Source organism: Balaenoptera ricei, chromosome 15, assembly GCF_028023285.1.
Source record: "Balaenoptera ricei isolate mBalRic1 chromosome 15, mBalRic1.hap2, whole genome shotgun sequence".
In the NCBI taxonomy this organism is placed as follows: domain Eukaryota; kingdom Metazoa; phylum Chordata; class Mammalia; order Artiodactyla; family Balaenopteridae; genus Balaenoptera; species Balaenoptera ricei.
In genome coordinates this window covers 88,386,969-88,399,696 of record NC_082653.1, presented here as the reverse complement: position 1 = coordinate 88,399,696, position 12,728 = coordinate 88,386,969, and the positions used below count along the sequence as shown (strand labels likewise).

Genomic DNA, 12,728 nt, shown 5'->3' with positions numbered 1-12,728 from the left:
AGAGAAGTCACTTCAAAAAGTACCTAGAAACATAATTAAAAAACTAAGATAAATCAAAACGTAATACTAAAAAAATTCAAATAATCTTAAAATAGGTAGAAATGAGGAAATGGGAATAAAATACAGAGAAGGCAAACAGAACTAATTGTAAAATGGCAGGCCTAAATCCAAACGTATGCAGAAATTATATTAAATGTAAACTGCCTGAACGTACTTATCAAAAGACAGAATACACATTCTTACCAGGTCCACACGGGACATCTGGTGGCTCACAAGTCTTGGCCACCAAACAAATCTTAAATTAAAAAAAAAATTCGAGGGACTTCCCTGGTGGCGCAGTGGTTAAGAACCCGCCTGCCAATGCAGGGGACACGGGTTTGATCCCTGGTCCGGGAAGATCCCACATGCCGCGGAGCAACTCAGCCCGTCCGCCACAACTACTGAGCCTGCGCTCTAGAGCCCGTGAGCCACAACTACTGAGCCCTTGGGCCGCAACTACTGAAGCCCTTGCGCCTAGGGCCCGTGCTCCACAACAAGAGAAGCCACAGCAACGAGAAGCCCATGCACCGCAACAAAGAGTAGCCTGCGTGCAGCAACAAAGACCCAACGCAGCTGAAAAAAAAAAAAAGTACCATAACCTAAATCTCACATCATATGCAAAAATTAACAAAATGGATCACAGATTTCAATGCAAACTAAAAGACTTAGAGCAGAAAATATTAAAAAAAGGGTCTCGACCTCGGGTTTGGCAAAGTTCTTAGATCTGACTCCTATAAGAGATAAACTGATCACCTAAAGCCCGTGCTCTGCAACAAGAGAAGCCCCCGCTCGCCACAACTAGAGAAAGCCCACGTGCAGCAACGAAGACACAACGCAGCCAAAAATAAATAAATAAATAATTTAAAAAAATGTTTGCTCTGAGAAAGACACTGTTAGGAAATGCAACTCCCCAAACTCAAGCCAAAGACAACAATCCAACAAAAAATGGGCAAAAACTTGAAGAGAGACTCCACCCACCCAGGGGGATACAGGAATGGCTAACACGCGACAGAAGATGCTCCACATCTCACCCGTCAGGGAAATGCCAGTTAAAACGTGGTGGACTCCACCGCACACACCTCAGGGTGACCAAGGGCCCCACCCCTGGTGCCGCCGCGGAGCCCCACCCCGGTGCCGGTGGGAGCGCGGGGCCCATGGCTGGCTACGAAGCCAGTGGCCCACTAACCACGCGGCCCGGCAATCCTGCCCCCAGTGCCCACCCTGAAGAAACGCACTAACGCTCACAGAAACACGCACAGTTGCTTCCGGTCTTCGGTTTTCAGGTTTGCTAACGGTGTGTGGCTGCATCTGACCCACCCTCTTGTGGGCTCAGGTTCCGACATCAGCTCGGTGCGAAGCCTCCGCAGTGCTTTTAAGATCCACCCGGCGTGTGCGGCTCGGGCTGGCCAGACAACGGTGCCTCAAGGACCCCAGCAGGCCTCCCTCCCACCTGCTGCAAGGCCGGGAGGTGACGGGTGCGGACGGCAACGCTGTTATGCTGGGGCGGGCAGGGAGGGGAGGAAGCCTGAGGCCCACCTGCTCTCCCGGTAACCCATCCGTCCGGGAACGGGCCGGGGCGCAATTCCCGATTCTCGCCTCTGTCTTCCTGCCTGTTCAGAGGCCGTCCCTCCAGCTGAGGACGACGAGCTGGGGAAAGCACAGGGCAGGACTCCTCTCGCCGCGGGCTGGGGGTTCTCAACTGCTCCCCAAAGGCTCTAAGTGGCCAGAGGCCAGCACCTGAGCCGAGCACAGCTCTCGGATCTGCGTTGCAGCCACCTCTAAGCCTCGGGCAGCCAGACCGGGGGCCACAGCAAAGCCCGAGTCCATCACCTCGTGCCGGCGCCGAGCCACGTGGAGCGCCCTCACCAGTGACCTGCAGCCGTCTGGGCCTCCTTGCTCCCCGTGACGCCTTCCCGAGCGAGTGCCAATCCAGGACGGCCTGCTCCCGCCAGGTGCCCTTCCCCACAAACACGATCCCCACACCCAGGGCCTGCTCTGAGGCCGCCTCGTTCCCGTGGCTCTTCCCTTGCTGACGTCCAGCCGGCCCCTGCGTGGCTGCCGGCTCGGGAAGCAGGTGCTACGGCTTCCGGAGCCTCAGCGAGTCCGCGCTATCTCCCCAGCTGCCGTCACACCTGCACTCACGGAGGCCCGGGGGACAGCAGCGACTCAGAGAGGCCTGCCCGCCACGCCCCACATCCGGAGAGCCCAGCTGGCCCCCGCCCCATCCTCGCCCTGCCGGGCCGGCGCCGGCTGACACGGGAAGGGGGGGAGCCCCCGTCTGGAGAGAGAAGCAGAACCAAGACGAAGCCCAGGCAGCGCAGCTGCTGCAGAGGCGCCCTCCCCCCTGGGCAGAACGGACGGGCTCCAGCGAGGGGCCTCGGCGTCCCTCCTCCAGGGACCTGTCGGGATCAGCTGCGCACAGTCAGGCAGAGACAAGCTTGATTGCCTTCCGTGTGTCGCTCTGACAAGATTAGATTTTAATATTAATTCTTTACCTAATTAAACCGCAGTGAAGAACCTCTCCGGCCCAGGCGGGGTGAGGTGTGGGGTCATGCAAGGAGCACAGCCGGTGCTGGGGGCTGAGGTTTCAGGCTCCTGCCAGCCGAGGGCGCGGCCTTGGCAGGGGTTCTTTAGTGACTCCTCTGTCAAAGGTCCAGGAACGCCCGGAGACAAGCGTCCCCTGCGTGTCGGAACGCAGTCACCTGAGGCTGGGGTCCCCGGCGCCCGGAGCGGCTCCTGGTGTGGTGGCGGCGAGCCCGGAGTCCTCGGGAGGGGGGGGCACCCTCTGCTGCCCGTCCGGCTCCACCCCGGCCACCCAGCTCCGTGCTCGCGCCACCGCGGAGAGCACGCCCACCCACACGACCCCCGGGGGTCTTCTGCAGGCCCGGCTCGAAGGCCACGCTGTGTGCACGGCAGACAGGACCCGTCCAGAGGTGGGGCAGGCTGGCCCGCGAGGCCCACAGGGGAAAGCGGGTGGTGTATGTGGGGCGGGGCCTTTGCTGGTGCCCTACTCTCCATGACGCGTCTTTGGAGGTCAGGGGCCTCCACGTGCTGAGATTTCTTTCTACGGTTGGAGGCAGGTCACAGCTCAGAGCCCGGCAGCCTGGCCCCGCTGCTGGAGCCCTGGGCACTGAGGCAGATGTGGGGGCCCGGGGAGAGAGTTTGCCGAACTGTGCCTCTGCCGGGCAAGGCGGAAATAGACACGTGTGGCCTCGCCTCCACAGAGGCCAGCGCCTCATCACCACGCTCAGTCCACAGGCCAGCCACCGATTCAGCTATGGCAGCGCCACCGGCATCTGTCTCCCGAGCGCTCAAGAGCCACCAGTGAGGCACCTGGCCGCTCTCAGGGCTCCCCGAGGCGGGGCTGACCCTGAGCTGTAGGGAGTGGCCAGCGCCCCGAGCCTCAGCTGCTCCACTGGCCGACAGAAGGAGCGTGCGGCTGGCCTGAGAGCGCGGACGGAGGGCCACAGGGTTTCTGCAAGAGCTGGACACCCCCTGGAGCGAGGCTGGGGGTGACTGCAGGCCGCAAACCTGGCGGCGGGGCTCCCTTGCCCATGTGGCTTCAGCGGGGACGCTCCCCCGAGGATCCCGGGGGTTGACCGGGCTGCCCTCCTCTTGGTCCCACGAGGAGGGAGGCGGGGTGACTGAATGACTCCTCCTTTCCCGCCCACACTCTGGTGGGCCGCCAGCCCGCTGGGTCCAGCCCAGGACAGGTCAGCACAGGGCACCCTCCACCCTGCCGCCCTGGCCCCACTGGGCCCACGCAGCTCCTAAACGAGGCTCTGGCCTCTGTCCTCAGCCTCTGCTGCCCCGTCTCCGTCACAGGACCGGCCCAAGCCTCTGTGGAGCTGGCACTCGCCAGGCCGTCACATGACTGCCGTGGGCTTTGTTTTAAACTTTACGCTTCATTTCATTTTCATTCCCACGCACGTGGTTCAGAGCCCAGTCACGCCCCGCAGGTCCTCTCCTCCTCCGGCCACCGACTCCGATGACCTTGGCATTAAGTGGCTGACGCCCTGCCCGCTCGCACGTGCCCCTCCTCCCGTCACCATCCTCCCGGGACCCAGGACGTTAGGACGGTAGGTGCTGCTGGAGCTGGGCTGTAGCAGACGAGGGCTCCTCGCCGTTTCCTGCACGTCGTCCTGCCCTCCCCGGAGCTGACGTTGTCCTGTCTTCCGTTCGCTGACTTTTCTGTGCCCCCATCGCTAACGCGGCCGAACCTCTTGGCTGACCCACGTGGGAGCTTCCTAACCCTGTGGTGGCAGCAGGCGTCAACAGGAGGCGTGAGGTGGGCGCCCCGGGCAGGGCGGCGGCTCCGTGCAGCCAGGGCAGCGGGCCCAGGGGCGCGGGGCACGCGGCATGGCAAGGCCTGGGCCACGATGCCCCGAGACGCGGGCCGGTTACGTCCTGACGACCCCCCGGCCTGCAGGAGGCCCAGAGCCTCTGAGCCGCTCCAGCCAGGGCCCGCTCCTCCCGCCGTGTGTCCCGGGCTCTCTGCGCTTCGTCTCCTCTGCTGGTCTCCTGCTCGCTCTGCTGGGCGCGTCCTCCGGCAGCCTCCTGCGACGGGGCGCGCGGTGAGCCTTTCCGGGCTTGCTGGAGCGCGGGCGCCGGGCCGGGGCTGCCGCCGGGCTCCTCTGGGGACCTGGAGCAGTGCCCACGGCCTTCCAGCACCAGGGCTGCTGCTGAGAAGGAAGCTCTTCTGATCCCTGGCCTTTGACAGGTGACCCGCTTTTCCCTGGGGGGGCCCTTTCGTCCACCCACACAGAAACAGCCTCGTCGCCGCACGGTGCCGGTGTGACCGCGACCCCGCCTCTCCTGCAGCCCTGCGACTCGGCGGACCTCGCAGACCGGACTGCTCCTCGAGGTTCCTCAGCTTTTTTCTCCTGCTTTCCAGCTCGTCGCCTTGTTCTTCTGCTTTTCAGATAAACCTTCTCAATTTTATCTCGTAAATCGCTATTTAGATTTTCATTTAACTCCTGGATATTTCTAACTTCCAGAAGTTTGTTTTTCATTTTGAAAAAATTTGAAGTCTCTTGTTTGTGTTTTGCTGTTGAAAGTCGGTCCTCGTCTCCCTGAGGACACAGTGTTTTGGAGGTTCCCTGCACTCCGGTGGCCTGCGCCCTCCAGGTGCGTTTTTCTACTTGTCGCTCTGGCTCCCTGGTCACAGCCAGCAGTGGGTCCTCCTGGCCTGTCAGCTCAGCCCAGGGTCCGGCCGGCTGCCTACGGGGCCTCCAGGGTCAGTGCTTTCGGGTCTCCTCCGGAGCTGGTCAGGCTCCAGAGGGCGACGGGTGGGCGGGGGCGTCTGGGCATCCACCGGCCCCATCCCTCGGCTCCGCTGCCGGCTCTCGTCCTGGATGGGCCCTGTCCACACCGTCTCCGGAGCCGCAGCTCACAGACATGGGGGAGGACGTGGGCTGCCCGCAGAACCAGCCGCCGGAGTCGCTGCGCCGCCCCCCGCGAGTTCTCACCCCGCAGGCCTGAGACGGCGCCCGAGGACCTGCATGGCCCACGTGTTCCTGGGGCGCCTGCTGCCCGCCTGGGAACCACCCCTTGGGAATGGCTGCTCCAGGAGAAGAAACCGCTGTGTGGACTTCCATTTCTCACTTCTGCTGGGAGAGAGGCCACGGCCCACCACGCAGGGTTGGGTGAAGATCTGGGAACCTTCCTGCCCCTTGATCACACCCCCAAGCAAGCGTCCTTAATCCTCCTGAGCTTAGCCGGTCACGTCCCTCCCGCAGTGCCTCTTGCTGCCAATTCTGGGCCTTTGGGGAGGTTTGTGGCGTAAGTCAGCCTGGGTCCTGGCTCGACTGCAGCTGCTTAGATTCTGTTTTCCTGAGTCTGCTCACCATTAGACCACCCCCGCCCGCCGACTGTCCGGATTCCAAAGGTTTGCTGTTGTCCCTCTTGCTGTGGGGCCTCAAGGAGGACGGTCCAACTGGCCGTCTCTGCGTGGATGCCCACAGCGTCTGTGGGCACGTGTCGCGGCGCCCTCGTGAGGCTCCGAGCAGCTGTGTCCCCAGAGCGGAGCACAGAGCCACTGGTCGGAAGGAGTGACAGACCTCACTGGGTAAATGATCTGTCGCGTTAGATGGTACGAGTCCTTTCACAGAGTAAGGACCCACCTCGAGGTGCCCGCGTCTGCATTTTCAGCTTGTGAATTGGTCAAGGACACACAGGCCGCTCGAGAAGAGGGGCTGGGAGCTGTGGCTGGAAGGAACACGGGGAGAAAACAGGAATGCGGGCCTGGAAACCACAGCTCGGCCGCCCACTTGCTGAGGACCCCGTAAGAGGCCTCTCCTGGCTTTCACCGGGGAGGGCAGGACGCCGGCCACCTGTGCCCCCTCATGGCAGTCTTTGCGGCTGAGCCCGGGTTTGGCCGCAGAACCGCCACGGGGGCACCCAGGCAGCCAACACGGCCAGTCCAAGCGGCACGGGGGGCTCTGTTTCTGCCCCAGGAATGGAAGGCCTGTGCTTTGCGGGCCGGGATGCCGGGATTCTCTCCATTTGGTTGCTGCCAATGAAAACTGCAAAGTGAGGAGTTTGTGTAGGAGGGCCAGCTGAACGGCCAGGAGAGCAAAGCAGGACCCCAAGGGTGGCACGCGGGGGTCCTGAGCTCTGGGGGCCTCGCGCTGCGGCAGTAACCATCTCTGCTCCAACTTGCGGGAGGGAGAGAGCTCTGTCCTGGGCTCGCCTCCGCACGTTTCCCGTCGTCGTCGTGTCTGGATGCTCTGATCCTCCGAGCCAGCCCTGCAGAGAGGCCATCGCCCCCGCTGAAGACAAGATGGGAGAGGCCGGCGCAAGGTGTGAACGGGTGTGAGCGTGCGTGTCCGCAGGAGGGCGTGCACTTCACACGACACGTCCGTGCTCACCGTCCATAAGCCCAGCACGCGACCTCGGGAAAGCAACTGAAGGGCAGCCGCAATCCTGGAAAACCAAGCGGCGCAGAGTTCAGGCGGAGGCTGGCAAACCCCACTGATTCCGCACCGTGGGGTCACAGCTGAACCCACGACGGTGCACGAACCCCCCGTCTCACAGAGGACACTGGGCCGAGGGTCCTGGGACCACGACACGCTCAGGACGCCATGGGAATGGGGACAAGACGGAGAAGGACGGAACAGCACCAGGGAGCAGGGATGGAGCGTGGCTCCCGCGGGACGGCCGGGCTCAGCCTCGCGGTCGCGGGTGGTGCAGGGAGCGCACAGCTGGGGCTCAAACTCAGGCCTGGCTGACCGAGCGCCTGGCCTCACAGAGCCCGTGTGCCAGGTGCTGAGGGCGGCCTCCCACCTCCACGGTCTTGCGGGGCGGTGACCGCTGACCTCAGGCACTTCGAGAAAGGCTGGTTCCACGCGAGGTAGACGGTGGAAGCAGATGGGCCGGAGGGGGGCTACATCTACGACCCCGGCAACGGGCAACGCACAGACCCCTGCTCCAGAAGAGAGGACGGCTGCGCCCACTTCCCAACTCCAACCGCAGTGGGCATGCGGGAGGAGATGACAAACACGGGAAGGGGAAGTGGGGAGGGCTTCCCAGCGGAAAAGCTACTCAGAAATGCACGCGGCAAACGGCAAGCAAACAGCAGCCTGGCCCTCTCGACGCAGACGCCCTGCGGACCTCACCGAGGGGGCAGTGAGCAGAGCCCTCCTCCCAGCCACCCGTGGGCAGTAGCGCTGGGCACCCTCCGACAGCTCAGAGGGGCCCCAGGCGGCCCTGGGCCCCAGCCTTCCCATGGGGCCGGACTGGGTGACCCCTGGGAAAATGGAGCCTCCAGAGGGTCCCCTCCCTCCTTGGCACTGATGGACCGGCCTCTCTCTGCACTAGGGCGGGACCTGGTGACCCGGCGTGCAGGGGACAGGCTCGGCGGTCACTGCACTGCCCTGGAGAGACGAGCTACGAGGTAAGAGGCTGTGGCCCTGGCTTAGAACTGCAGAGCAGGCGGGACCTGCGTGATAGAAAAGGCAGCTTCCTGGGCTCCTCACAGGCCCCTGCAGCGGGCTCGCGGGGGCCCTGAAATGTACTCAGGTGGTGAAAGATGGCCCCCGCTTCCACGGAGTATTGGGTTTACTCATGATGAATGGCACACGTATAAACTGATAAACGATACTAACTTGTTTCAGGGGTCGGAGGGCTCCAGCCATCTGGTCCTCACCGCGCCTGTGTCACCAAGCCTCCCGCACAGCCCCGGGGATGCCCACGGCCTGGCTGCCTGTGCGGCCTGGACAGACAGACGGACGGACGGACGGACGGACAGGGCCCTACCTGCCACTTCCCTGGACGAGGGCAGCCCCGCGGCGGCCTCCAGGTCGGTGGGGACGGCGCCGCCGGCCTCCAGGGCGCGGACCAGCTCTCGCAGCCGCTCGCACTCCTCCCGCAGCTGCTGTCGATCCTCGTGGAGCCGCTGCCTCGCCGCGCCGGCCGGGTTCAGGCTCAGGTGCAGCACCTTGGTTCTGCTCTGGTCGTAGTCACCCTGTGGGACCACAGGCAGGAGGTCAGAGCCGCTCATGAGCGAGCGCAAAGGGGAGCCCGAACCCGGCCTGCGGGGTCCCCGCCCCTCCCCCTGGGCTGCGGCCTCAGGTCAACGGGGGAGGAAGCAGAAAGCCCACCCAACGCCTCTTCGGAGCATCGTCAGAACTCAGCACACGAGCCCGCTTCTCTGAGTCTCGTCAAGTACCAGCTACCGGGAGCGAGGTCTCTTCAAACTGCGGCGCTTTCACACACCATCAGCAAACACCCTAACGCCTCTGGGTTCTCGCCAGCCTCTCGGCGATCCTCCTGCCTCACGGTCTTTAAGAGTGGGACCCGTTTTTTAAGATTTAAAAACAAACAAAAAAACCCAACTTAACTAACACTGTGACGCTAAAGCAGAGTCCCCACACGCCTCACACGGTCCCGTTACCGACACGTGACATCAGTGCCATGCGTCTGTTACAGTTCAAGAGCTAACACTGACGCCATCCTAACTGAACTCCCTACTTCCTTCACATTTTCTTAGTTTTCTCCAAATGCCCTTTTCTGTGCCCAGATCCATCCTGCGGGACCCCACGGGACTTTTAGCTGTCCGATTTCCGTGGCTCCTCCGGGCTGGTGGTTTTCAGGGCTTTTGACCTTCAGAGGGTGGAGGGTGCCGCGCGGGTGTCCTGAAGATGCCCTGCTGCCGGGATGTGGCCGACACTTGCCTCACCGTTACCTGGGGTCAAGGGTTAGGGGAGGAAGACCCCAGAGGTCAAGTACCTTCCCATCACACCGTGTGGAGGCTCCACGCTACCAAGGTGACCTTGACCCCTGGCTGAAGTGCGCTTGTCCCCTTTGGAAGGAAGTCACCGGGCACACCCGGTTACGCTCCCCTCCAAGTTGACGAGACCCTCAACTGTCTGTGGACACATCCCACCTCTTCCCCTCCCGGCTGGTAGGAGCCCGCCAGCCACAGGGGAACAAGGTCAGCCCGGCAGAGAGTGAAGGGGGCCAGACATCAGGGCAAGCGTTTGATTAAGTGGGTGCTGAACGGCCTGAAATCCACACGCAAAACCCAGGGCCCAGGGCGGCTGTGGCGACCCTGATGCCCTGAGGCATCACCGCACGTTACAAATCTGCAGTGACCGAGGCAGGTGCTAAGGGCCGGTGGGGAAAGGATGGTCTCCCCAGTACGTGCTGCAGGGTCAACTGGATGCCCAGATGACCTTGACCTTGACCTCACACCACACAAACATCACTCCTGAGTGACGGCAAATCTACACGCAAAGGTTTTAGGAGAAAATATAGGGACGTCTTTGTGACCCGGGAGTAGACAAAGGTTCTTAAACAAGGTTCAAAACGGGCTAAACAAGTGAAAAAAAAAATAAACTGGATTTATAAAAATTGAGAACTTCTATTTATCAAAAGAGTAAAAAGGGAACCAACAGAGTGGGAGATACATGAAACACATAAATCTGACAAAGGACTCACATCCAGAACATAAAAAGAACCCATACAAATAAACAAGAAAAAGTCAGACAATTCAGTTTTTAAAATGGGCAAAAAATGTGAACGGACACTTCACAAAAGAAGATATCAAAGAGCCAATAACACGTGAAAAGTAGCTCAAATTACTCACCAAAGAAACAGTGAAAACCGCAGTGAGATGCACAGTCGACACTGAACAGATGAGGGTCCAGGGCCTGCAGACCCCATGCTCTCGGAGGGTGCAGGGTGCACCCACGTGGAGGAAACCCTCGGCAGGACCCTGGGGTGAGCGAGATGCACGTCCCAGGCCAGGAACTCAGAACTGTGACCCATCGCACCCGAATCACACAGGGCGGGGGGGTCCCCCACGGAGGACCGTGCGTCAGCGAAAGGGAAGGTCTGCACGCAGGACGATGTGGGCAACCCTCACACACAGAGCGGAACAGACCAGCCAGACATGGCGGATGGACACGGGGCGGCCGCTGACACATCACAGGCCGAGGTCGGGGCCGAGGGCAGAACTGGGAGGGGACTCGGGTCTGTGCTGGTCTGGATGCTGGTGACCGAGTGCGGTCGGTGAGTGACGCTCACTCCTGATGTGTGTGCTTTCCCGTAAGTACACCGTGTTACTCAATACGCAGTTTCCAGAATGTGCACCAAGTGAGTCCGTGGGTGCTTCTGGGCACAGGTCCGCTCTGCCTCAGCTTCCCAGGCATGAGCATCAGTGAATCCCCCCGCCCCGCAAAGCTCACTGGCATCGGGTTTTGCCACCAAGAGTCACCCCAACAGATGAGAAAGGCCCAGGCGGTCAGCAAACAGACCACCGACAAGTAAACGCAGGAGGCAGCACCTCTGCTCGCCCGGCTGCTGTCCCCACGGCTCAGCCCCGGGCGGGAGGGACAGCGCAGAGCCCGCGCCTCTTTGGCCGTCACTCCCTGGGCCGCCCAGGGCAAGGGCTGAGGGGGGCCTGGGCCTCGGCGAGGGGAAGGCCTGGGCGTCCCTCCCACCCGGTGCTGAGACAGAGACACGGGAGTGTCCTGGGCTGAGGGGCAGTGGGCTGCTGGCCCAGGCCCGGGCCCGCCCGCCTCTCACAAGGGACGCTGGGCCAGCTGAGTGGACATCTCCCTCCTGCCCCGACACTGAGATTCCTTCCTGGACGACCCAACCTCCCACCTGTGACTTCTGCCCACAGCTCGCTCTTCCAGGGGGAACAGCAGAAATGGCACCCTTCACTCAGATCGTCGAATCCCCCGGGAGGTAGGCCAGGGGTGGACACTTCACTCAGCAGAACGGTTCCAGCGCGGGAGCTAAGCTGCGTGGCCACTGCCGGCCAGCCCTCGGCCAGCCGCCAGCTCAGAGCCCCCGAAAGTGACCCCAAAAGGGAGGGAGGGGCGCATGGAGACACCCCCTCCCTGCCGCAGGCAGAGAGCGGGCGGGAGAGGGGGAGAGCCCGGCGGAAGGCAGAGGCTGGCAGCCGGCACCTCACAGGCTTCTGGGAACCTTGTAAAAACCTCGAAGGATAAAGAGACATCCTGTAACTCCGAGTGAATCACAGACTGTCAGGGTTGGAAGGGATCGTTATTTCATCCGATTCTAACATTCTGGGAGACACAACCAGGCGTATGGAATCCATCTGCCCTGCACACCCTGGCAGAGGGCCCCGCAGCTGATGGGAGGCGGGCCGGGTGCTGCGGGAGCTCATGTCCCCCATGGGTCTGGGGTCAGGAGGGTACAGGGAGAGGACGAGGGCAGATGTGTTCTGCAAAGGGCCGGAGAGCACATGTGTCAGGCGGTGCTAGTCACACCATCTCTGTCCTAGCAGGTCAGCTGATGGGGAAGGAAGGAGGGGGGGGGAAGGAAAGAGGGAGGGGGGAAGGAAGGAGGGAGGGAGGGAAGGAAGGAGGGAGGGGGGAGGAAGGAGGGAGGGGGGAAGGAAGAGGGGGAAGGAAGGAGGGAGTGGGGGAAGGAGGGAGTGGGGGAAGGAAGGAGGGAGTGGGGGAAGGAAGGAGGGAGGGGGGAAGGAAGGGGGGGAAGGAAGGAGGGAGCGGGGGAAGGAGGGAGGGAGGGAAGGAAGGAGGGAGGGGGGAAGGAAGGAGGGAGTGGGGGAAGGAAGGAGGGAGGGGGGGAAAGAAGGAGGGAGGGGGGGAAGGAAGGAGGGAGGGGGAAGGAAGGAGGGAGGGGGGGGAAGAAGGAGGGAGGGGGGGAAGGAAGGAGGGAGGGGGAAGGAAGGAGGGAGGGGGAAGGAAGGAGGGAGTGGGGGAAGGAGGGAGGGAGGGAAGGAAGGAGGGAGGGAAGGAAGGAGGGAGGGAGGGAAGGGAAGGAGGGAGCGGGGGGAGGGAAGGAAGGAGGGAGTGGGGGGAGGGAAGGAGGGAGTGGGGAAGGAAGGAGGGAGTGGGAAGGAAGGACGGAGGGGGAAGGAAGGAGGGAGGAGGAAGGAAAGAGGGAGTGGGGGAAGGAGGGAGGGAGGGAAGGAGGGAGGGAGGGAAGGAAGGAGGGAGGGGGAAGGAAGGAGGGAGGGGGAAGGAAGGAGGGAGGGGGGAAGGAAGGAGGGAGCGGGGGGAGGGAAGGAAGGAGGGAGCAGGGGGAGGGAAGGAGGGAGTGGGGAAGGAAGGAGGGAGTGGGAAGGAAGGAGGGAGGAGGAAGGAAAGAGGGAGGGGGAAGGAAAGAGGGAGAGGGAAGGAAGGAGGGAGGGAAGGAAGGAGGGAGGGAGGGAGGGAAGGAGGGAGGGAGGGAGGGAAGGAAGGAGGGAGTGG

General features: G+C 62.3%; 1 protein-coding gene across 5 annotated transcripts in view; it reads right to left on the bottom strand.

Moving 5' to 3' along the window:
• Positions 1–12,728, bottom strand: part of MAD1L1 (mitotic arrest deficient 1 like 1) — a 339,612-nt gene that overhangs the window by 55,970 nt on the left and 270,914 nt on the right. For all 5 annotated transcript variants that reach the window (XM_059897371.1, XM_059897373.1, XM_059897372.1 and 2 more), the window contains one exon: positions 8,296–8,503. In XM_059897371.1, coding sequence (XP_059753354.1) covers positions 8,296–8,503 — 208 coding nt within the window. The remainder of the gene's footprint in view (positions 1–8,295; positions 8,504–12,728) is intronic.